Here is a 25,894-nt window from a genome sequence, read left to right on the forward strand (position 1 = left end):
CTGCACAGAAATGACTTGTGTATTTGCTTTCATCAGCTGCTACCTAATGCATGTTCTTTTAATTAATCTCCAGCAACATAGCCTGTGAATAATGAAATATCCTGTCTTGATGACTCAACATACAGACCCTTGTATAGCTTCTCATCCCACCTTCAGTTATTCATATTTGCAAGGTCACAAGGGGCTTGGTACCATATAAGTAGATTCCTATGAAGGATAGACATTGTGAGACAAGAAAGCCTAAAAATGTTTCAATTGACAAAATGTGAGAATTCTGAAAAAAATTAAGAATACCTATCTAAATTTTCTCAAGGAGCAATTATCATTTGTGAATGTAATATTATCATTACCATAACATATTACTACCCTTCAAGCTATTTTTAGGGTGCTAATATAGCCCAATGATATTTGAAACTGTATATTACTGTTGCCATAAATCTGAGAAGGGAAATGTTGAATAGGATTCACAAGAAAATAAATTTGTTTGGATTAACATGCTGAGTGATCTTTTTTTTTTTTTTTAACAACACAGGCAGACTTTTACAACTGAGAAAAAAACCAATCATTAATATTCATTTTGACTGTTTAATTAAAAGCTAATAGATTTCTTGCTATCACAAGATTTCATTTATTTTCTTAAAAATAAAAAATGACAATAAATTTTGACCTACCTCAATAGAGATATTAAAAGCATATTCGAGACAGCTCAAGTTGGCAAAAATGATCAAACACCCATTTGCTTATCCTATCCGTAGTAAATTGCTGACACATTCTCTACCATCCCCCACTTTAGATTGCATAACATAATATCTGCTGTAAAGTAAAACCATATCCCATTTCTCCTCATCTTTTTCTGCTCAGACAGACTTCTTCTTCACTCTATTGTTTTATCTATCCTTGAGAACAAAAGTATGAGGAAAAAACAACAATCCAACTTCATTTCCTGTCATTTGCCCATACATAATTAAAAAAGTGTGAGTGTGCGGTTTAGTTCAATCACTCGACGCTACTCATTTAATGTGCCATTTACATGGTCATGCATTATTGCGTGTGTCCAGTTGTCATTTTTCAGCCATTATCACCCCCATTCAATGCTAAGTCATTCATTTTTCAAGTTACACCACATTTTATAATATATCAAATCATTCACCCATCAGATCACGCATTCCAGCAAGAGAAATGTTACATTACCCCGATGTTTACCTCTGCAGCAGAATGTCACAGGCCATTCTCATTTTTCCAGCTGTACTTAGTCTTTAAAGATGTCTGCCTCTTTCGAAAATGTTTTTTTATTTGGGCAAGAGCTGTTCCAGTGTGAGACTATTATGTAAATAAGGTTGGCTCTGACCGATAGTTTCTTTGTTTTCTCTGCCAGTAGGTGCATGCAGCAGCCTCACATTTAGGTTAAGTCCAGTTTAGTCTTTGTAATTTTCCCTCCTGAATTTCCAGCAGTGAGACAAACTTGACTTGTGACCAATGTCAACACAAATTCTATCTTTTTCTTCTTCTGGCCTGTTAAACACCTGGCACATTTCCGACAGGAGCAGTATCCAGCTGTGAAGCTTGATTCTTTTCTTGTCTTTTCAGCTCTTGTAATTCCACCTTGCGTCTAGTGGCTAGGATATCCCAGTTGAGCACTCTGAGGTGTCATTGTCCGTGCCAATTCCAGCAAGCCTAGAGTCAGGGCACTGCCAGCGTGCATTCTGCAGAGTCCTCTGGGCTACTGTGTGCGTCTGTACTTATTGAATAGTGAGCGAGCCAGTCTTATGGTGCGCACTGTCTGTAAAAGTGCTGCAGTAAACATCCAGTGCTCCGCTCAAATATAAGAGTTTCTGATGTAACCAGGCAACAACCCTGAGAGGACCAACAAGAAGGGAGGGGTGGACGGTAGGAACCAATTAGACAGAGGGAAAGAGTTCTGTGAACCAATCATCGGGCAGAAACTGGGAGGGGATTTAATTTTCTGGTACCTCCTTTGTGAATATAAACTCAGCAGTTCTTAAATCTGGTTCAGTGGCCTTCGAAAAACACGCACATAAGAGCGCGCACACACATTTTACAAATAAACATGAGCACACGCACACACGTACACATACACACACACACACACACACACACACACACACACACACACACACACACACACACACACACACACACACACACACACACACACACACACACACACACACACACACACACACACACACACACACACACAAAATCCTTATCACTTGAAAGGACATCACATACATGTACACACAATATCATGGACCATTATGTAATCATCTTTAAGCTTCTATAATGTTAGTCCTTCATTCAGCCGACTTTTGAACAGATTACAGCACAAATGCATTATTGTCCATAAAGGGATGAAGCAATAATACAGAGTTAGGGTGGGATCAGAGTACAAGCACCTGACTGGTATAATTGTGTTAGGAAATGGGAAAAAAGGAGAGCATAAAAATGCGAGAATGATGATGACATTCTATCTAGATGCAATATCATAGTTCCTCTCTAATATTTGTGGCCATCTTTATCAAGAACTCAAAGTTCACATTAAATGAAAGTAGGTTAGTTCACTTTCGCCTAATAAAATCTGAGTTTATCAACCAGAGCACTTATAATTGGATAGTGTCTTTAGAATCAGACTGGCACAGAGCTTATACCAGCCTTTGCTAAGCACTAGAAAAGAAGGTCAAATGGAAATGAACTTGATCTCATGAAATCTGTACTGAACATTTGACAATGAAGCACAAACCTAACAACAACATAATTTTCTGAAATTATTCCTTGAGAACTGATACAAAGAATATTTACAGTGTGTGATCACGCTAACCTTGGATGATAAGACATTTTAAATGTACACTGCCTTATCTGTTCAAAAAACCATTTCAGCCCATTAAACTGAATTTAAGCATTTCTGGTTCTGCTTCTGCTGACTCCTGTTCCTATCAGTTCCCTGTTTGAATCACAAATGTTTCAGAACTAAAAAGTGAAAAAGAATTGATTCTTAAAAAAACATTCAAACATTTGCTGACAAGTCAGCTACTGATCCAGTGGGCTTCAAAGGTTTGGTTATGGATGGTTTTATGTAGAGTGTGATTAATATAAAGGAATGCAAGGGGTTTAGCAGAGGTATGTGTTCTACCAACAGTCCTTCTGGTTGGATTTGGCAACAGTTCAATGCTGATTTGTCCTTCTTGATCCTGCGACTGGATTTGCCAAACTATTATCTGTTGTGACTTACACAAAGTACAGACATGCTGTAAGCTGTACAGCAACATTTACAAGCGCAATGCAAACAATTATTCTGGTTCTTCTTCTGTGACGGTTTTAGAAACATGAGTGAAGGACCTGATGTGGAGGCTTTTGCTGTACTGTGGGTCAGAGCAAAGCAGTTGAGAATGTGCTATCTAGGTCAGTGAGTATATCAAATTACATATAGTACCCAAAACTGTGCCAAGCTCTGGATGTAAAGTGAGGTGATGGTTACGGTTGGAAATTTAAACAAGTATGTAAAATAATGCAAGAAAGAGGGTCATGTTTAGTTTTTTCTGCTTCGGCTAATCAAAACGTGTTTGTCTGATTCTCTTGACTAACAAAATTATGAAAAAAAAAACCAGACCAAAAAACTAAAACAACAGGAGCTTTGATTTGACAAATAACTACCATCCAACCACTGTATTATACTTCGAAAGAGGAAAGTAACTGACTAACAAGTTGCTCATGACACAATTTATTAAGCTTTGCTCCAGTTAAATAATCATCTGCGGGTGCGCCTAAGCCTCTCTCCGTCAGTTTGCAGGTGTTTTACCAAAAGTGATATGGGTAACACTTCTGTTAATAAAAATGCATAGATGTTCAGATGCAAAGAAATTCAAAACATTTGATGTGTAACATGCAGATGACTGTTTTGCTAAATACCAAGAGGTATGCTTACCTTTGACCTTTTCTAAATAGAACAAATATGACATACAGCACCATTCAAACAAAAATTCCTTAATAGAGTAGGCAGAAAATCAACTGAGCTGCTGCTTTTTCTGTAGAAATCAAGACTTAGTTTTGGAGGCAGTTTGTCTTTATTTTGATACCTGTGAAAAGGTATTTATTCTTTCATAATCTATACTGGTTGTAACAGGAGGTTCATAGGGAGCTTGAGCCAATCTAAGCAAATTGTGGGCAAGAGTTGGGGCTCACACTGGACATGCAAAATAGTCAATCATTTGCACATGTAACAGGAATGGCCGGTTTCACCTCTATCAGACATGGATAGAGGACGTAAAGAAATATTTGAGGTATTAACACGAAGGCAGATTAAAACCTAGACTATGCTGTAAGGTAACGGGGATATCCAATAAATCACTATGCCACCTTGTGACCTGTTAACGGCAAAATACACCTTCTGCACATAGTCATTACTGATGTTCTTAATCTACTTTTACAATCCAGCATTACAAAATGTGCACATTCGAAAAGCAGGAAAATTCTTTAACAGGTACAATATAATCAACTGTGAGCGTGATGGAGAAGAAAGATCATAAGAGAAATACAAGGATTATATATAGATTTTAAATGAGCAAAGGCTGTCAATAACTTCAGGTATAAGAGTTACAGTGCATGTTAGAGAATATTTAATACATAAATGAACTAGTGACACTTAAAAAAATACCTGGTTAAATTGGCATACTTTGCCATACTTTGAACACTATTATCTTTCATACATTCAAGAAGGTTATTATTGTTTCATAAAACTATAGTGTTCCTAAAGCATTGAAATATGAGTATTTCAATTTTTTCTATTTCTTTGATTTATAAGTGGAAAATTAGGAAAATTCAAGCTGTTGCTTTCAAATAGCAGTAGTAAGTTCTTTTTTTTCAATCATTTTTTTATATGGCTCCTTAGAGCAATTTTAAAAGAAAATCTCTGACCTCTTAAATTTATCTAGTCACAATGCCAAAGGCAATGCAGCAGAATACCACCAAAACAACCGGCAATCGAAGCATCACCAAGTTGGTATTCATGTTGAAAAACTCACTGTGGTGCTGCTCTATGGTAGTGGCAAAGATCTTGTTGTCATAGGCACAACAGCATCATTTATTTTCCTGGCTTGTTTTTCACCATAACATCTCAGCCCTTTCCAACACCCTGCCAACGCTTTTCTGCTTGAACAAGTGTCTGTGTCTTAATGGAAAAAAAATCAGCCACAGCAATCTATTTCTTTCAGTGAATAATTAAAATCTGTGGCTATCAGTTAATGTTGGAATGCAATAACATGACATTCAACTCCCAGTGGTGCTAAAGATAACAGCAGTCGGTACATCAACTCCCTGGTAACAAGATGGTCCCATAAATGACTTGGAGTATGAAAAATTAACAATGTGTAGAAGTCAGTGTATCTGAGGTAAAAAAGTAGTTTTGCACAATAAATCTCTGAATTGGTATGCCATTCTTTCCTACCAAGATCTTCTTTTACATAGTGAAAAGCAGCAGTTGCAGAAAATTTGATAAACACATCTTAAAAACTTCTAGTATGAGTTTTAATAACATAATGAAGACAAACTATGTGACTGGGTCAAAAAAACAAAAGTAATTGTCATGTTCGGGGCTTAGTTCCATACATTTAAGAGCTCAGGGTCAGCAAATGGTTTGGTGATATCAACTGTGGACTTCAGGGGCTATAAATACTACAATAATCCTCCAGAACTGACACATAGCTTAGACAAAGCTTAGAGAATGATGGCAGCAGATCAGCCTGATTAATACCAACTGAAACGATCACATGAGACTTAAAGATCAAAACAGTCTAGCCAGGATCGTTTTAAATAAGTTGCGCGCACACGCACACACACACGCACACACACACACACACACCTTTGATCATCATTGCAAACGTGGCAACTATTAAATCTCTAAGACATCAAAGATGTGGATAATCATACAACGATTTTAAATGGATATTGCACACCTATGCACACACGCACAAGCGCACGCAAATCACAGGTTAAATGCTGCGCATTCATTTATATCATGTCATTAATATCATCTTTTATTTTAAATGTACTAAATTGTTTTGTGTTTATCTATGAAGTACATCTTGAAAATTGCCTCTATAAACCTCAATGTTTATTGTACCCGAACCACCTTTGACTGTCAACTCTTATACAGAGTCACTGCACTGAGAGCGACTAAAATGATATTGGGTTTATTTTATCTGCTACGTGAACTGTGAAGGTGTGGAGGCACAGAGTGTGTTTTTTTATGTCAAATTAACTTTAATGAGATCATCAGATCATAAGAATCTGAAGAGAGATCTCAGTGTTTGGGGATTGACCTCTGTTCCCTCAGCATAGAGGGACACTCCTTATCCTGTGTACATGAAGTCACTTATCTGACAGATCTTTCGCTTCTTGTTACAACAACAGAATAACAACAAATTGCACCTATGAATCAAATTAACAGTGGAAAAACAAACTTGCTATGATTTTAAAGGACATGCAGACAACAGGTATGTTCACTCTTGTGATAGCAAGGAAATGCAAAGAGCTGAACATTTATGAAAATGAAAATACAAATGTGTTACTGCATCATCCATAAGCTGCTATAATTGCCTTATGATAAAACAAGTTCCCCGGGTCAATAATGCCACTTCATCTCTTGAAGCCAAGTATCAGTCACAAGTCGTGCTTCGAGGAGCACCTGAGCGAGTATTATGATACAGTGTAATCGAAAATCTTTCTGGCATTCCTGCCAAAGAAAAATGAGTACTTCAATGCACGTTAGACAACATGCCTTCAATTTTGGTATTTTCAATTGCTGATTAGGTTTTGATAAAAGCCACATTTTAGCAGTGATCCCTCCCATGGTATGTGAAATCTTCATGTTGATCTAAGACAAACTGACAGCACACATTTGTCACAGTTCAAACTCTTCATTGAAAATCTTCCCTCAGCTTAACTGATAACCTCTCATGCTGTAAGTGATAGTTATGATAAAATGATGTCTCACCTGGCTGTAGAAATGTCATCAGGATGTTTGTCATGTGTTGAGTCAGATGAGGGAAGGCCCTCCTCCTCGTCCTGGGGCAACTCTTCACATTCGGCTTCACACTTTTCATCATCCAATAGCTCTGTGATCTGTGAACAGAAATAAAAAGGAAATTAATAGGGTCCCTTAACAGCCTCATCCCATTGTCCCCTTCTGAGACACATTGTGTCAGTCATGTTTTCTGGAAATCGCCCTATTTGAGACATTGTTCCATCATTGTGATTTCTTAGCAATGCAACCATTGAGAGCAATCCTGAAAAGCATGCGTTTGAGTCTCAAGCAGAAGATGAAGCTTTGTGGAAGATTGGAGAAAAACAGATAGAAGCTATTTAATTAAATGGCCCTAAGTAAGATAAATGGATGGGTTTTGGGCCCTTACATACTGTAAGGACCACTGGCAATGGAATGAAGCAAATTTCCTTCACTATGTTACAGCGTGTTGCTAAACAAACCAGTTCACTTGTTTCTTTGAACAAGGTCACTGTAAATTTGGTAATATTCAACACTTTCGCTCTTTTACTTATAATATTTTTACTATTTTTTTCTTTTCTCAGCATAACAACATTAGATAATTATAAAACCTCAAGTTTCTTGGAATATCGTGGCCAGGTCAGGAGTTGGTCAATCTTTGAGCCTCTAAAAATGAAGGATAAAAGGTAAAAATGTCTGAATGGGTAATACAATGGGTTCATTTCCCACAGATGGCTTTTCTGTGTGGAGTTTGCATGCTCTCCCATTGTCTGCTTGGGAGGGTTACCAAGTTTCCTCTCACAGTCCAAAAATGTGTGAATGGTTATTCGTCTTTATATGTGGCCCTGCGATTGACTGGTGACTGGACCAGGGTGTTCCCTGCCTCTTGCCCAAGGATGGACAGGATAGGCTCTGACAACTCTAAATGCAGGATAAGTAGTATATTATGAATGGATTGTAATATAATGTTTTTATGAACCCATTGAATATAAGGGGAAATTCAAACTTCTTCCTTGTATACAAAAAATTATTATGGAAATCAAAATGCAATACATTATACAGCTGGCCTTAAACATACAGGCTGTTAAGTTGAAATGGTAATATGATCATGCTAAAATAAATACATTATAAGTACCTACTAAATTCATTACACTATACAGTTATTGGTGGGTCAGCGAAAAGTCATTTACTTATAAGGAAGGGCAGGACATCAGATAATATTTAAGAATATGGAACACTGACATTCATTTCAGAATATTAATTGGTCAATATTAGTGATGTCTTTGAATGATTGTCATTCAGGTCAATGGTATCATGGAGGGGTTTAATTGGTTCAGTACGTATACATTCACAAAAGAAACAGGGTACCAATGAGGCATCTGCATTGTGGAAAAAAAACATTTGACAAAGACAAGATGACCATCTAAATGTGAAGGGATTATGTGACGTGGCTTCTTGGTAAAACCACGCAATTTTAATGCCAAATTAAAAATGATCTTTGCTCATTATTTTTATAGTTTTGTTATGACCTCTAATGTCTTGAGATTCCCAGCTCATTAAAAGGAAGCAGAGGAAAAAGCAATCCTTGAAAGAAATATGTTGATCATGAGTATTCATGTTTGTTTCACAAGATCTAAAGATAGACAGATCAAATGGGTAACACAGTATCACACACATGGAAAGATGAGGATACTCAGTAAGCTAGTCAATGATGACTGACAAACACATGGCAAATAAGGAATATAGACCATTTTTCAATAAATTCCCAGTGAGTCTCTGTCACAGTGACCAGTAAACAAGTAACTCGGAAAGGGCACAAACTCTCTCACATCAAGCATTAAACACCACTACACTTGACTAAATATATATTTATTATATATATGGTGATATTAGCAATTTCTTTAAAAATGAGAACAGCAAGACACAATGATGTCCTATATATCTTCAACATCAACACCGTCTCCCCTGTCAGTTAAATGTCTCTATGGTGTCTCTGTCTCTGCTGTGTCTCTGTGTCTCTGCTCCAAGAGCTCTTATTGGCAGACATAGGAGGATGACTCAGAGGACTCATGTGTGCCTCTTTGTGCGTGTGTGTGTGCGCGCGCATATTAGACTACTTTTGAACTGATTTTATAATTCCACATCATAAATAATTATGACCACAAAGTCGAAACGGTTAGTTAGAGTTCTAGAAAGCCATTGTGATAAGAAAGCAATTGTGTGTTATTTTATGTGTAGCTGAGCAACACATGTGCGTGGTGCAAAATACTAAATTATTAACAAAGTGCTGGAAAAGGGCAAGAAATGATGACTAACAAGGTTGACCTTGAACTCAACTCTCAATGCCCATTTGAACATTAACTACACATTACAGACTGCCTAAATACACTTTCTATATGTCACTTGATATAGGTACTAGTCAAGCAACTTGCAACTTAAGCTGAGTGACATTTGGGGGATTTAATTTATAATCCATAGAAGGACTTCCAGAAAATGTTGTTGCCATTCAAAGAAGACTAGTTACAGTTTACTTCTTACATCAAACATGAATAGAATATCTAATCAGTATTTACTGTTTACTAAAAATAAAGAAATGCCCTGATATGACGCACGCACACACGCATGCGCACGCACGCACGTGCACACGCACGCACGCACACACACGCACACGCACACACACACACACACACACACACACACACACACACACACACACACACACACACACACAGCAATAAGACCTCACCAGAGGTCTTATTGCAGGATAATCTACTGCTTATCCTACACTTAGGGTTTGCAGGGGATTTTGGAGCCGATCCCAAATGCACCAAAAGGCGGGGTACCCCCTATACTGGTCGCCAGTCAATCACAGGGCAAAATATAGAGACAGCCATTCAGTCTCTTATTGGCAATGTATTCCAATTAACCTTAACCGTGCAAAAAACCCCAGGCAAACTCAGTGTGCCTGCAGCCACTTATTTCAAGTATCACCTTCATTTTTTTTTTTAAAATCACCATCTGTTATCTTTGTGTGTGTTGTTATTCAGTTTGCAAACATAAAAACCTATTTGTTTTGTCCCACAATTTAGCATCTGTTGAGAACAGAGAAGAACTCATGGCTTCCTACATATTCAGCGACACACAGGCAGAAAATGTAAGTCATTCCTGGGTACCCACATACAAAGGGCAACCTCTGTATTTCAAATGGTTGTGACCTTGTTACTTTTTTTTACAAATATAATATTTTGATATGTTTCTTCATTAAACATTATTATTACATTTTTGATGTGTTTCTTCATTAAATATTATTATTACATTTTTAAGGATAATTCCCCACATTCAAACAGGTGCTTCAAAAAAAGGAGTCAATTACAATTATGTAACACAGAAGTCAGAGAGGGGCTCACTAAATAAAAAATTCAGGGACCATATCTAGCCAAGCCTTAAAGTGGGTTCTTTTTTTCTGTAGACAGAAACTATTCATGAACGGTTCCATATTCACATGTTACTTCCCCATTGGCTCAGTTTCCAATAGCTACGAGTCAAAACAATTTGGCTCATCTAATACGCAAGATGTATTGTGATTCAGTAGAATAAGGCAACACCATGTTCTTTCTGATGTACTTTCTATGAAAGAAGGGTGAGTCCCATCAGTGAAGTCTTTGTGCCAAGTTAAATTAACACTATGGGCTATCACTGTACTGACTACAGATGACCTTCTCAGTCAAAAACAACCAAAAAAAACTGATATATGTCATCATCTTCCTTATTCATATATCGATATATACTGGAGCTTGGTATGTTGAAATGGGATTACTTACAATCTCTATAATTTCAATAATCTAAGATAAGAATATAGACATAAACAACGACTAAATGATTTGATGATTAAGCTTTTCAGGCACTTATTTGATTAATAGCAAATATTATTACTGACCTATATTACTGTCACGTTTGATTTTTTCCAAGTATACCATAAACTGAACTTGGGTGCCTTGACTATAACATTTTTCACACCATGTACTGAAGGAGGACATGAACTTTGTTAGTAGATGAGGAGGATACAGAGAAAAGAATTAGATGGAAGGGAGCAGCCAAAAGAAAAAGAGGAAAAGGACATGACAATATTGCTAAATATTTGATTGATAAACAAAACTTCAACAATCTTTTTGTGTATTGAAGGAGAAGAAGAAGCAGATATCATAATATATATATATATATATATATATAGAGAGAGAGAGAGAGAGAGAGAGAGAGAGATAGATAGATAATTAATGAAAAAAGAAACAAACCAAACAATATATGGAAAAATAATTATATGTGAAAAGGAAAATTCAAAGAAAACAAGGATTTGATATTTAAAACGAGACCGTTTAGCTTTTCATCACAGTCGGCTTATGTTTACTCCACGCCTAATTTGTTTGTTTTTTTGGTTTTCTTTGTTTTTTTTTCTTTTCCTGTATGTCTGTTTGTTTGATTGATTGATTGATTGATTGATTGATAGATTGAAACGGCCATTTCAAAACAGACACTCAAAATCCTACATATGTAAACTTGAAAATGGTTGCATTGTGAAACTTGCCACTTCCCACTGCTCTAAGTAGAGGTGCCGTAACATCCGACGTAACATCCTTGGCTGGCTTGAGTATGGGTCTTGTGAATGTTTGTCCTCATTCAGATCATGCAAAACCTGCAGTACTTATTTACCCCAACCTAGTGGCAGGGTTGGGAAAAGGCTAAAGAACAGTTCATGACATTTTGGGGAATATTTGAATTTTGTGTTGAAAAGGAGACTTTCGTTTCCTCAATAGTTAGAAGCTATGCGGAGGGATTCACACTCTTTCTACTTCCCACGTACACTATTTTGCTCTGTTTCTTATATAAGACAAATGTTTCTATGCACAGATATTTTGATACCTGTCCCTGTATTTACTTGCCCTTCCAGCATATTTGTGTCCTGGACATATTTTCTTTTCCATGCATCCAATTTCCATCCATCCACCAAGTTTTTGTTTCTCAAATGATATCCACCCATCCATCGTCTGCTGCTTATCCTGCACTCATGGTCGCAGGGGATGCTGGCGTGTGTGTGTGTGTGTGTGTGTGTGTGTGTGTGTGTGTGTGTGTCAACAGGCGGGGCTCCTCTTCATTCTTCTCTTAATGACTAAAGTGTTTTCAATTAACGTAAACTATGTACAACACCAATTTCAGTGAGGAGGTGATCAGACAGCATGGTGCAACGAGCATAGCACATAAGGTTGTTTGACTGCTAAATGTATCTTAGTTGAAAGTAAAAGATGGCTGCCTTACAAAATTCCAAGTCACCAATTAAAAAGGTAGGGCTAAACAAACATCAAAACATAACTGTTCCTGGCTTTTTTTTCCCCCCTTTTACAAGCTTCAATTATTTCAAGAATCATATTCCAGCATGAAAATTCACTGAAAAATCAGAGGCGTATTGTATCTGCCCATATTTATGGCTGCCATCATAATATCATTAAATGTGATGACATGTACTACCGGCCAGACGACATTTAACTGTTCATAAAGATTGCTGTTAAAAAAAAAAAGGAAGAGATTGTTTGGTCAGTTTATCAAGAATTTGTTGTTAAAGATGGTATAACACAAGGTTTAGACTTTAATTGGGTATTTTTATAATTAGAATTTATTATTTTCTCTCTTTTCTAAAATACAGAATAAGTCAAAAAAAGTTATACAAATAAAAAAAAGCCATGGGTATCGCATGAATTATCAATATTTTCAATTTAAAATTAGTATCAACACTAGTTCAGAGTTGCTCAGTGTGTGTAATATTTCTTTAAAATTGCATTTTGTGGTCAACTAAGTTTTGAAAAATTATGAAGAAACCAGTCAGAACGAAACCAAGCTCCACCCAACAAACAGGACATATGGGATCTTATTACTGTCAGTGGTGTGCAATCAGTGACTTTGCATTCTTGACAACGACAACAGAGACAGAGACAATATACAGTTAGGCCCAGAAATATTTGGACAGTGATACAATCTTCATGATTTGGGCTCTGTTTGCCACCACAATGGAATTGAAGTGCAGATTTGGAAGTTTAATTCAGGATATGATAAAACATGTAGGAATTGTAGCACGTAGGGGCTCAAAGTAATTGGACAAATAAACATAACCCTAATTAAAATGTTACTTTTCAATATTTTATTGAGAATCATTTGCAGGCAGGTCTGCCTGAAGTCTGGAACCCGTGGACATCACCAAATACTGGGTTTCCTCATTCATGATGTTTTCCCAGGCATTTACTGCAGTGGTCTTCAGTTGTTGCTTGTTTATGGGTCTTTTTACCTTAAGTTTTGTCTTGAGCAAGTGAAATGCAAGCTGCATTGGATTGAGATCTGGGGATCGACTCGGCAATTGCAGATTATTACATTTCTTTGCTTTAAAAAACTCCTCGATTGCTTTTGCATTATGTTTTGGATCATTGTCTATCTGTACTGTGAAGCTCTGTCCAATCAACTTTGCTGCATTTGGCTGAATCTGAGCAAAAAGTATATCCCTATACACTTTAGAATTCATCTGACTGCTTCTGTCTTTTGTCACATCATCAATCAACACAAGTGACCCAGTGTCATTGGAAGCCATTCATGCCCGTGCCATCACACTGCCTCCACCATATGGGGATGTGGTGTGCTTTGGATCATGAGCTGTTCCAGTTCTTCTCCAAACTTTCTTCTTCCCATCATTCTGGTACAGGTTGATCTGAGTCTCATCTCTCCAAAGGATGCTGCTCCAGAACTGGGCTGGCTTCTTCAGGTGTTTTTTGGCAAAGTGAATTCTGACTTTCTATTTTGAGGCTGATTAATGGTTTGCACATTTTAGTGAATCCTTTGTATTTACTCTCATGAAGTCTTCTCCTCTTCGTAGACTTAGATACTGATACACCTGCTTCCTATAGAGTGTTGTTCACTTGGTGGATATTGGAAAGAGGTTTTTCTTGACCATTGAAAGGATTCTGCGATCATCCAACACTGTTGTATTCAGTGGACGTCCAGGCTTTTTTGAATTCCAAAGCTCACCAGTAAACTCTTTTTTTCTGAGAATGTACCACACTATTGATTTGGGCACTCCTAACATTTCTGCTATCTATCTGAAAGGTTTCTTCTTTTTTTCCAGCTTCAGGATGGTCTGTTTCACCTCCAGTGACAGCTCCCTCAACCGCATATTGTGTGTTCATAGTAACAGCTTCCAAATGCAAACGCCACCCCTGGAATCAACTCCAGACCTTTTAACTGTTTAATTGATGACAGGTTACCGAGGAAAGAGCCCGTGCAGTCTTGTTATTTTTTTTTGCAGCCTTCTGTGTCAATTGTCCAATTACTTTTGGTCCCTTGAAAAAGAGGCGGCTATGTATTAAAAGAGCTGTACTTCCTAAAGCCTTGCTCCAATTTGGATGTGAATACTCTATAAATTACAGCTGAGAGTCTGCACTTTAAGCCATATTGATAATACAATTGTATCCTGAATATGTTTTCGTAAACAGCAAAAATAAGAAAACGTGTGTCACTGTCCAAATATTTCTGGGGCTAACTTATATGTTACATACTAAGAGGATTAGCAGTACCTGATCATTGATGGAGCTATAGTCATTTGTGGTCGAAACATCATCTTCCTCCGAGTCAAAAAGGCCCTCCTGGTTGTCCAACAGTTCTGCCAGGACTCTGCTGACAGACTCTTGGTCCCAAAGGTCCTCCCCGTCTGTTGACAGACTGCAGATGGCAAGTTAGGAGAGTGTGAGACTGGATGTGCAATGATAGTAATAGGTTGTTAAGTGATTACCAACAACTTAATAACTAATTTCAGAATGAGTGCCTGTGTAAAGTTTAGTTTATTTGTGCGTACAAAAGTATACAGACAAAACAACAATGGAAAACTGTGTTTTTCTTTATGGAGAGACTGGTAGACCTTTTCTATTCAGTACAAATGTACTTAAAAATACAAAACAAAAAAAAACAAGGTAACATTTAAGCTTGGCAGAAAAACTGACTGTATGTAATGCATATTTGAATACTGCTTACTCTAAAAGAAATTAGAAGAAGACATTTTGCATTTACCATAACGTTTTTTGTTTTTTTTTAACTGAGCTGCTCTTTGTTGTATAGGCTGTCTGGGGGTGGAGGGGCATCGTATTAATCACATTCAGGGAGGTTCATTGCACCTGTCACTCATGAGCCTTCCATATGAAAAAAAATTGTCTTCAAATGTCAGGCTGGCTGGTATCAATACACACTTAATTCAAAATCATAAATATTCTTTCCTTGTTCACCTACGCATTGTTTATTGATATTTATGTTCTTTCTTTTGTGCTCATTCCTGCTGCTGAGTAACTGCAGTTTCAGTCATGAGATTAATAATGGCTAATATAACTACATTTTTACTAACTTTTTGACCCATTTGACCCAAATACTGTTCCAATGTCTTAGTATAGTACCCCTGTATAGTACCATTTTTTGGGGGGGGGTTACGCACTGTCACACCATTGTTTTACAAGAATATAAAGGGAAAATATTTTTATCCTTCTGAATGGACTAATCTCTGTTCTGTCAATGAAATTTAGGCCAAAGTGTAAATGCTCCATCACTTTTTGTAGCTAAAATGTATCTAAAATCTCACCTATCATTGGCTAATAATGAGATAGCTTATGGACGTTGCTTAAATCATTCCTGAGTTATTAATGATTTATTCTGAGAACATTTGTGTCTGGTCCTGTCAGGGTTGTAGTGATACATGGCAACTCATAAACTTTTTCCCCAACACTGGATCTTGGACTTTGACTTTTAATTGCAAACTAGATGATTTGTTACCTGTTAGTACTGAAGCTTATTAATGAAAGAGTGGAATGGAAGTTTTCTAAGACTCATACACACCCTGTAGATGTAGAGGGAAGTGCAATACAAACAAGGACAGTAATGGTCACAAAATTTGTGGCATTTTACTTCAGGTCATAATCTTAGACCTGACTTTGGTCACACAAATTCTAATTTTTCAAACATCAAAAAAGTCAACACCACCAAACACCTCAGATTGTTCTATAACTGGACCATGCAGTCATGTTATACAAGCATCTTACTGGAAGATATCTGGTCCAAAGACTGCGGCTAGTGCCCCAATACTCCAATTCTCTCGCTGGAGTGAAGCCACGCTGGCAAGGAAGCGGCACAGGAAACGAAGCAGTCCATAGTTCAACAGAGGAAGCTGCTGCAGCAGGTATTTCAAGTTTCTGCAAAGCTCCTCCTCACTGCTGTATTCTGGGTGTGTAAAAAGAGCACAAAAACATAATGATTCACTGAGCAATCTTGATAGGGCATGACTTAATTATTTTAATAACCATCACTGTAATCACAAGAAAAAAAATGTGCTGGTTTAGAATGAGCTATCAATCACCATGAAAAGTGGTTCACTGTCATGTTGCAACGAAGCTCCTTTGGTATCAGGAAATAGAGTCAGTATGTTTGTGGATTACGAAGGCTCTACTGTAAACTAGTCCATCAAACTACTGACCTAATGTACTTTTAATCCTGTTGATCCTTTTTTAAGTTGATGGTGGTGGTTGGGTAGACAAGAAATGGAATTCTGCTATTTATAGCCATTATAAAAGAAGAAACCTAACGGATAATGACCTAGACATATATCCCCACTGTTGACATGAGGATGATAAAAACATGCACCATCGTGATGAAGGGATTAAAGCAGATCAGCTGTGATCATAATGGCAAGAGGAATAAATAGTGGCACTGACTAGTTGTGGTAACAAGACAACATGACAAATATTATTTCAAGTATTAATTTCTTTGCTGGATGTGGTCTGACTTTTAAGGGTGCTGAATAATCTAAATGCTTGAAAAAGCTCTTAATGAGAATTAAGACTGCATCATAATACAACAACACAAGCACCGCTTTGGAGTTTGTAAGCAAAAGAGCATGGACATGCACTTTAGTGACTAATATTACAGTACAACATGCAGTAGGAACACATACATAGTAAAAATTAAATGCATTTGAAACACATTTTTACCGAATATAAAATTTTTCTGCTACCAAATGCTTCAATGAATGTCTCTTCAGATCTTATCCCTATACATTCACTATTTGGAGTACCATATTCTGTAGTGAAACAGTTGAAATATGCCATTCAAAAGTGATCAGGTAAATACACCTATGATCAATTATTACATATTGCACACTTCTTGAGTGCGGATTTTCATTTCGTATTGCTCTTTGATTTCAACTGAACCTGAGCATAAGCAATGCATTTGCAAGATCGGCGAGGTTACAGGTACAGAATAAGTAAAAGCAGAGGAAAAAACAATGATGCTTATTTGTGATTACGTCAAAATCACGCACCTTGGTGTAGTTGTAGCATGTGCCTCTGAATTGCTGCTGGGATAACAGGCTCAGGGAGCTCCTGCAAGAAGAGTCGGAGCAAACTGACCGCAGATGCCAGATCTGCCTCCTTCACAAGCTCAACCTCCTCACCACTGTCATAGCGCTGGCGCAGCCAATCCACACGCTCTGCATTGCCATTGACCAGGAAGAGCCCCTCTAGGTCCAAATGCCCTAATCAAATAAATACAGTCAACAAAAGATGACCATTTAGTTGATGATGCCAAATACAACACTCACATTTTAAGCTTTATGTTTAGAATATGACAATTTAATAGTAAATTTAGTTTGAAAAGCTACTAACCATTTATGGTGATTCTATTAAAAAAAAAAAAAAAATCTCCCTCAATTATCTGTATTTTACAACTGTTAAAATCCATTAGAGAAATAGAAACTTTGACCTGGATCTGTGTTAATGAGTGTGCAGTTGTGGACTCTTCCCTTAGCAGTATGGTAACTAGACACATGATTTGTTTGTCATGCCTGACCCAGTGCACTGTGACTTAAGATATGAAATGATAACATCAGACAATTCCCATCATGCTTAGGCCGGTTTTCTTCATTTGTTGTTTTGTATCAATACTGATATATCTGTTCATCTAGTATGTTAAGTTTATAGATTTGTGTTATATAATGAATTGTGACATCTGCTGTGAAGGAATTGTTTTTGTCCAAAACTAACATGTTTTCTTGAGCTATAAATAAATATGTTAGTATCCACTTCTCTTCTTGTCAGGTTTAATCCAGTCAATTATTCTGAAAGTTTCCAAGATATTCCGAATGGTGCACTTGCTTATCAAAAAAGTAATTGTTAATTAATTAAAGATCTGTAACATAACTTCTTAATATGCAGGATGTTAGGATTGATACACTTGGATCAGAACCTGAATTACTTACTTTCTCTAATTCCAGCAAGTTCTGTAATTTACTGCTAATCCTGCTGCATCCTGTTTTCTAATCATATAAGCCCCAAACTCCTTCAAGTACTGTTTATTTTTCAATGTTTTCTTACTTTAAATGGTGTTTTTCAACACATCTTTTCAATATACTTCTGGTTTAAACCTCAAACATCACACACACTTAAAGAAGAGATTAGGGCCTTTTCACATGCTGAGTAACTTCTGGGCTGTCATCGATGACCTAATTAATGCACCAGAGGGCCAGGAGGATTAGAGACGTTACATAACCTCTTACAGTCAAGTAGGCCTAGGGTCACAAAAATGGCTAGCCTGCTTCACTGACTAATTGAGGGGAAGCTTAGTTCCAGCAGATGAGATAACCCTCACTGACAGAATAGGTTTGTCATGTCAATCTATTTTGTGGCAAAAGAACAGACATAAAAGGGAAGCACTTTCTATCAGTACAATTATTACATACTGAAAATAGGGACCATAGATGTACTGATTAGAAGAATTGCTCCAACTTTTGAATTTGTACATGTGAGCTATAGGACTGGAAAGCTGCAACCAAATTTTGCAGTGGACTAATGACTGAATGTCTCACTTGTAAAAAGTCGCATGGTAACACCAAATTTCAAACAAATCAGTGACATATATCATTGTGACATATATCAGTGACATTACATCACTGAGAATATAACAGGGTAATTACAACTTTCCATCCCTGTTTTCAAGGTTCAAAGCATCATGCCCTTATTGCTAAGCGCTCCTTGTTATAGATATTAACTGTTTCTTGTCTGCTTGGTTCAAGTTGAAATACACTACAGAATTTGTGTCAAAAATATAATGAATCTCAAAAGATAAACACAGGAAAGGACTGTTTGGAAAAAAAACATTATATGAACTTGTTAAATGTTCATAGGTAATCTACTTCAGTCATATTTTATACCCTTAATTTTTAAGAGGAATTGTCTGCATAGCCTGAGGGACCAAGCTGATCTTTCAAGAAAAATGACAAATCATTTTGGTTCTTGCTCCATGGGACATGTTCTGCAGGGGGTAATGGAAAAGACTGAGAGCCAGGTCCCCAAGTAGGCTATTCTACTCTGTTAGGTTCCTCTGTTCTCACAAGCACATTTAGAGTTCATCTTGCTTCATAGACCTGATCTCTGGCTACATACTTTTTCAAATATTTAAGTGCCCGACATTCACAGGGTGTATTTCTATAAGTTGTGCCAATGCAATCAGAATTCACTCAAAGCTCAGAGAAGTGTGAACACTTCTGAGCGGTCCTTTAAGAGCCACAGTTATAAGTCAAAAGCATGTGTTAGTATCCTTTTTAAGGTCACATACCTACATTTTCTCTGAATCTACTCACAATGGGTAGTGACCTATATAAAATGCTAGAATATAAGATCCGAAAGAAGCTTTTCTTTTTGATATTTTAATTCCTCAACTCTCATAACATTCCGTTTTGACAATAAAAATGCCAATAAAACCACAAATTCCTGGTCGGTCAAGGTATCTTTTAATGTTAAATGCCACCATCATAAGGCAAATATTAATGGGTGAGTACCTTTTTCATACCTGGGAGTTAGAGGAGGTTAAATATAGATTACATAGACTGTTAATTTTTCTATATATTTCTCTGAATATTTTCTTTGTTGGTGCAATAAAAGAGGGGAACTGCAACCAGGGATGAACCAGTTAACCAAGAATTAAACATAGAGCAGGAGAGAATGGAACTCAATAATATTGTTTCTGTTTCAGACAGAGTTGAGCAACCAGTGTTGTAAGTGGATATGGATTTGCATGCAATGACTTAAGACTAAATATTGTTTTCACTGTTTATTCAATAAGATTGAGATGGTGTTTCCCCTCAAAGGTGAATGAAAATTCAGCAAGAGTCAGGCCCTTTATATACATTATAAAGTGAAACCCTTCAACCTTGACAGCAGCACTGTAATAACAGATCAAATTGTGTGTGTGTGTGTGTGTAAATATCATTGTCATAAATATCATTGTCAAGAAATATATTTGAGTGAATACTGAATTTGATTTCAATAGAAAAGGATAGTCATGTCTGGTTTAGTAACATATGGATAACATTTTCCAATCATACATGTAGTCATATTTTCAGATGCTTCGATTTCACGTGTTCTGCATATCACTCACCATGTTCCTCAATGTAGTCGACAATGTGTTTCACCAAAGCAGGAACCTCATGGCCACTGATAATGTGTGTTCGTGTTACTTCCTCCAAAGGGACGCCAAAAACCCTTGTGGTGCTGGCTGAACCCCCTCCCTCGTTGCCTGGCAACAGAGACACGCTCTTCCTCATGGCCTCCTCCTCCTCACAACAACCACGCCAAGACCTCACGTCTTCAGAACAAAAAAGTTAAATACAAACAATATGAGAAATTAAGTGAGAAATGAAACTGAACATTTTTTGAATAAAAGCACAAAACATGCCACTAGGTATATGTTCATGTATACCAAGAGAAAAAGACACAATTGACAAGTGAACTCATATATACACAGCAAATTAGATGTGGATGTCAGTGAATTTATGTGTTTGCTATTTAACAACAGGTCTTGCTGACAAACAGCCCAAAACACATTAAAAAGTGACAGTAAAACAAAAATACTAGTACTAGTATTTAAGTTACCAGTACTAGTAACTTGAACAAAGCCATGAACATGACAATGTTCTGCGAGTATGAAATATGTTTATTAATTCCGTAATCCTTAGGCTGTCACAACTAGGTTGCACAAAAGTATACATTGCCATCAATGAGTGCCAAAATCACACAGCATGATTGTTCAATGGGAGAAATAAAGGGCTAGATTTTGACGTCTCCACTTTTATTGCACATCTATTTTTAGCTTGCAAAAACCGAAATTAAAACTGGATTCCACTTTTACTATGGTTTTAATATGGTTTCAAAAGTCACTTAATAGGGGTCAAAATTTCTAGTTCTCATATGAAAATTCTAGTTAATACTTTCCTCTTTATTCTGATGAAGTGCAACCCCAAAACAGACCTCAATCTCTTTTTTGTCTGCATGTTTTGTCACTTCATTCTAAAGTCTACAGTAGAAAAGTTAGGCCATAGCACTAAGTGGTGAAGACAAACATGTCTAATGCTAGAAGGTTGTGGTTAATTTAGCCACACCGTTCTGCCTGCAGACATTGGAAATACAGAGCAGTTTCAATATAGCTTTCAAAGTGTAAAGTCTTGACAAAGCAATAGTGCTACTTTAAAATCAGTATTTGTGACCAGCCATCTCAAAAAGTAAAGCAAAGTTAGAGTATTATGAATCTTCTGTATGTCCATACACAGCATTTTCAGTGCCTTCAGTGGTTAGTCAATGATTGGATCTGGGTGTGGGCTTACCGTGTAGCAGTGAAAGTTTGTCCTGTCCTCTCCTCCCCTAGCCAGTGAACCACTGAACCATCTATGGTTGCTTCAGGTTGTGGCAGAAGATGAGCCGGTAGTTCCTCATTGACGGACCGCTAATCCCTCTTGCAGGATTCCCTTCTAGCTACACTGAAAACAGACAAGGAAGAAATGGAATGAATGAAGATTGGAGACATTTAACCAACAAGACAAAATTGGTGTGAAAGGACATATAGGGAAAGGGTGGAGATAAATGAGGGGGGATAAGAGACTGATTGGTAACATTGGTAAACAGATTTGTAACATGCCACAAATCAACAAACAATTGTGCCAGTTGAGTTACTTTATTTTGCATCAGGTATTTCTAAAATCCTGGTCTATAGTACAATAGTAAATCTTGGATATGCCATGAATGTCAGCTGTCAGCATATAAATATGAATGAAAACAGTAATAACAGCCCTCTAAACATATAGATCACAAGAAAGCAAAACAACAAAGCATTGAAATGTACTGGTGTAACATTCATCACATCAAGACTGCCCAGCAAGGGCACTCTAAAGAGTTTGTTAGTTGTTTGAAATCAAGTTATTACTGTTCATTTGACAGAATTATTTTCAACCCATAAAACAAAACAAAAAAAGGACTGTGATTTTGATCTTTTAATACTTTTCTCAAGTTTGTGAAAACATGAGTATTAGGTAGAACGTATTTTCAGAAACATATTTTGTTAAAATTGTCTTTTGAAATAAATTCCAACTTTAACAAAATAAACTTTTTTCACCAAGTTTCAGTACACCAGGTGTCGAATCTTGATCATTTTTAAGTATTTATTGTACCAGTAGTTTTTTTTAAAACTCAGGTATTGAGATGTGTGCATACATTAGTAGAGAAAACCTGATTTTTTGAAAACTGGACTGGGATGTATCAAAGCTATTATGACATGACTGAAATTACACTTTTCTTGATTAAACTGACATCATAATCAAAATAGATTCAACTTACAAGTGGCTCTGCATTTCTGTTTATAAAGCAGCTAAAATCTATACTGCTGAAACAAATAAATAAAATCAGATGTAAGGAGATGCTGCTGCTGCTCTCTTGTTTGCACATTTTGTGTGCAAATAGGTAATGAAAAGGTTAATTTTCCCTGTTACTATTGTCTGTTTTCATTCTCGTCATTGCATCCAAATTCACCAAAGCCTCCAAACTGAAAAATTGATAGAGAAGATCTCTTGAAACTGTTTCTGTATGACACACAGATGGTCTATGAGGAAAAAGGCAATGTGGTAAAAACAAACATCTATGAATAATTGTATTCTAGAGACAGAAAGATCTAATATAAAAATAAAACAAGAGATTATTAAAGACATAGCAAAATGAGGAGGAGTAGACTACAACGCCATACAGCAATGTTGTTATTTCCAGAAAGTACATGAGTGTGCTCAACACGGTTGACTTTGTATTAGCATATGCATTTTGTGTGGATTAAAAAAAAAAACAACAACCTGTCATTCTAATTACCTACAAAAAAAAAAAAATTATCATAGGAAGGAGGACCCGAAAATAATCTATGGTCATCAGTATTCTTACACAAACCCTGCCAGGCATTTTACTCTGTTCTCAGACAAAGTCTGCTTGGCCTTATAACTCCTCTATTTACCGTACTTATTTCTCCTATCCGCTCATCTTGCATTCTTCAGTTCATTTGTTGCTCGTTACACAGGCAATCTGACAAACTTGAACAGTTGGCATCACCACTTTCTTAAATCCTGATGAGGCAGGAGGATATAATGCTTTTTTTTTTTTAAATTCACTCTGACATGCGGTACCATTTTAAACAACAAAAGAAACACAGATCCTAAATAAGATAAACAAATGAATAAATAAATAAAACTGACACATTCACAGTAGGAACCAAGGTTTCTGTGAAGGTTCTCAGTCATCCAGGTTATGTTGGCAACTGGGCTTAGTTTTTCTTCTTAAAGATGTTTCACCTTCTCATCTAAGAGGCTTCTTCAGTTCTAATAGACTGTTAGTTTCCAGTATATAACTGCAAGGGTTAGTGTTGGAATACTGCAAAATCTAAAAGTGTCTAAAAAATCTTAAGAGTACGTAAGCATTTTACATGTATCAAAATCGGACACAACGTGTTATCATATTGAGCAGAAGAGGATGCAGAATTAAATAATTGCTGCATAATCTAGCCACCCCACCAATGGTAAGTTAAATGAGCCAAAGTGCCTGATGAACAATTGTTGAATGGCTTCAACTGCAACTCCAGCAACAAGACTGGCAGTGATACAGGTAACAGTTTTGATCAAGTAATGGGCTCTGAGCTCTGTTTTTTGTAATAAATTTTTTGCATGACCCTTGGACTATGATTTATTTTCTTAAAGTCTTAACAGCAAAATTTAGGGAAGGATCAGTATGAATAGTATGTATACTATTTCTTGCATAAAACCAAAGATTCCCCGATGGGAATCAATAAAATTTATCTTATCTTATCATTCTTTGAAGGTTTTACCTTAACAAATTAAACAGGGGATTAGGAAGCTTTTCTTGCTGGAATATTGCTGGATTCTAATGGAATTTTTCAGCATCTATGCTTTCCAAAATCAACTGCACTGGCAGCCCAAGTGTCTAAGCCTATTTAAAAGCTAGAGAAAATCCCATTAATAGAGGTGAAATTCTTGTGTTGGGCCAGGGCTTTTACAACTGAAGCAGGAAAATGCCGCTTGCACAGTAACTCTAGCAGGAAGAATTATATCATTGGGTTATTTGATGGCAAACTCTTGCAGGTGAATCCTAGTAAATTCAGGCATGTCAAAAGTCTTTTTTTGTTTTGCCAGTCGTAATTCAGAAATCTGGATCACTACAGTCAAAATACCTAATCCGCACACCATCTTGCAGAAACAAATCTGTGGAAACATGAAACTTGGGAAAATTCATGATTGAAATGACACAATTCAACAAATTAAGTTGGATTGACTTGTACGGGACATAAATTACTGACCTTGAAGTCAACACCTAAATGACAAAACAATATCAATGGGCAATATATTTGATGAAATAATAAAAAAAAGACTAAATACAATGCAGGCCTCCAAAGTTATTTAATCTATTCCGATCATTAAAATGCTTTTTAGTAAAGACTGGGATAGTTAAGTGTTTAATAAATGGCAGGTTACATCATGAAAGTATAAATACAGATCAGTTAAGAATACAGTGCAAACAGTTGATGAGCAACCTTGGAAAACTTGATCTCTGCCAGTTGGTTGAAGGTGACACAAGAGATTAAGGAACTCAATGTTCCCAAACCTGACATGAAAATTGACCTGAAAAAGGCCTCTTGAGAGAGAACTTACTCATTAAAACACAGTGTCAAATGGCACTGTTGGTCTCTTTCTGTCTGGTTATGTGTCTTAATCCCAGATATCAGTCTTAACAAAAATGAGGGACGCTGCTTGAGGGGAATCTACTGAACACTAAAGTAAAAGAGAGACAATGGAAGATAATAACAGTAACTGTTCATGAACATGAGAAAACCAAACCAAACAACAATATCCATTGATTCCATGAAAAAAAACAGTTAATTTTGATGGATTGCTCTTTAAAGGTCTATGCCTGTTTGATACTAAAGTATAATGGTTTTAATTTTGTGATGTTTCATAATTTCTTAAGCATTGTCTTCTGTGGTATGTACATGATAAACATTTGATAATGACACATAAGGCGGATGGTCGTTAAGGTTTTAGGTATCACTACAGTATACACAATCCCTGGGTTTACTTAGTGTGTTTACAGCTGAGGAACTTTGGTTTCTTGTAAGCGCACATCTGCTGTTGAAATCAACATAGTTTTGAGAAAGGCTGAAGGAGAAACTGCAAAAGTATCAAACAATTGTAGAAAAACGTTACAAAAGAATGAGAGGTGAGGTGAGACAGTAAATCTATTTTTTGCCATGGAATCAGCAGCAGCTGCTCAGTATCCTAGCCTAGTTTCACAGCTCCTCCCAGGCTAGCCCTGTCAGTGATGAATTAATAAGCACATCTTGGGGGTGGGGAGCTCTTTAGACCTAGTTGTCTCTTTCTGTGAAAGGAACTCACAGTAATCCTTTTATTTGTTTTGAAAATATGGAGTGCATCAAGAA

The 25,894-nt window shown here is 36.7% G+C and overlaps 1 protein-coding gene across 4 annotated transcripts in view; it reads right to left on the reverse strand.

Annotated features, from left to right (window-relative positions):
• fam13b (family with sequence similarity 13 member B) overlaps positions 1–21,881 on the reverse strand; it is a 44,724-nt gene extending 22,843 nt beyond the window's left edge. For all 4 annotated transcript variants that reach the window (XM_086157967.1, XM_086157965.1, XM_086157966.1 and 1 more), the window contains exons 1-6: positions 21,741–21,881; positions 20,519–20,725; positions 17,406–17,618; positions 16,132–16,309; positions 14,626–14,770; positions 7,010–7,137 (exon numbers count right to left, since the gene is read on the reverse strand). In XM_086157967.1, the coding sequence (XP_086014093.1) occupies positions 7,010–7,137; positions 14,626–14,770; positions 16,132–16,309; positions 17,406–17,618; positions 20,519–20,684 (830 nt within the window). In that variant the 5' untranslated portion in view covers positions 20,685–20,725; positions 21,741–21,881. The remainder of the gene's footprint in view (positions 1–7,009; positions 7,138–14,625; positions 14,771–16,131; positions 16,310–17,405; positions 17,619–20,518; positions 20,726–21,740) is intronic.
• Between the last annotated feature and the right edge of the window lie 4,013 nt (positions 21,882–25,894).

The sequence above is a fragment of the Fistularia commersonii genome, chromosome 13 (genome assembly GCF_037954325.1).
Source record: "Fistularia commersonii isolate RoL2024-O1a breed Wild chromosome 13, RoL_Fcom_v1.0, whole genome shotgun sequence".
In the NCBI taxonomy this organism is placed as follows: Eukaryota; Metazoa; Chordata; class Actinopteri; order Syngnathiformes; family Fistulariidae; genus Fistularia; species Fistularia commersonii.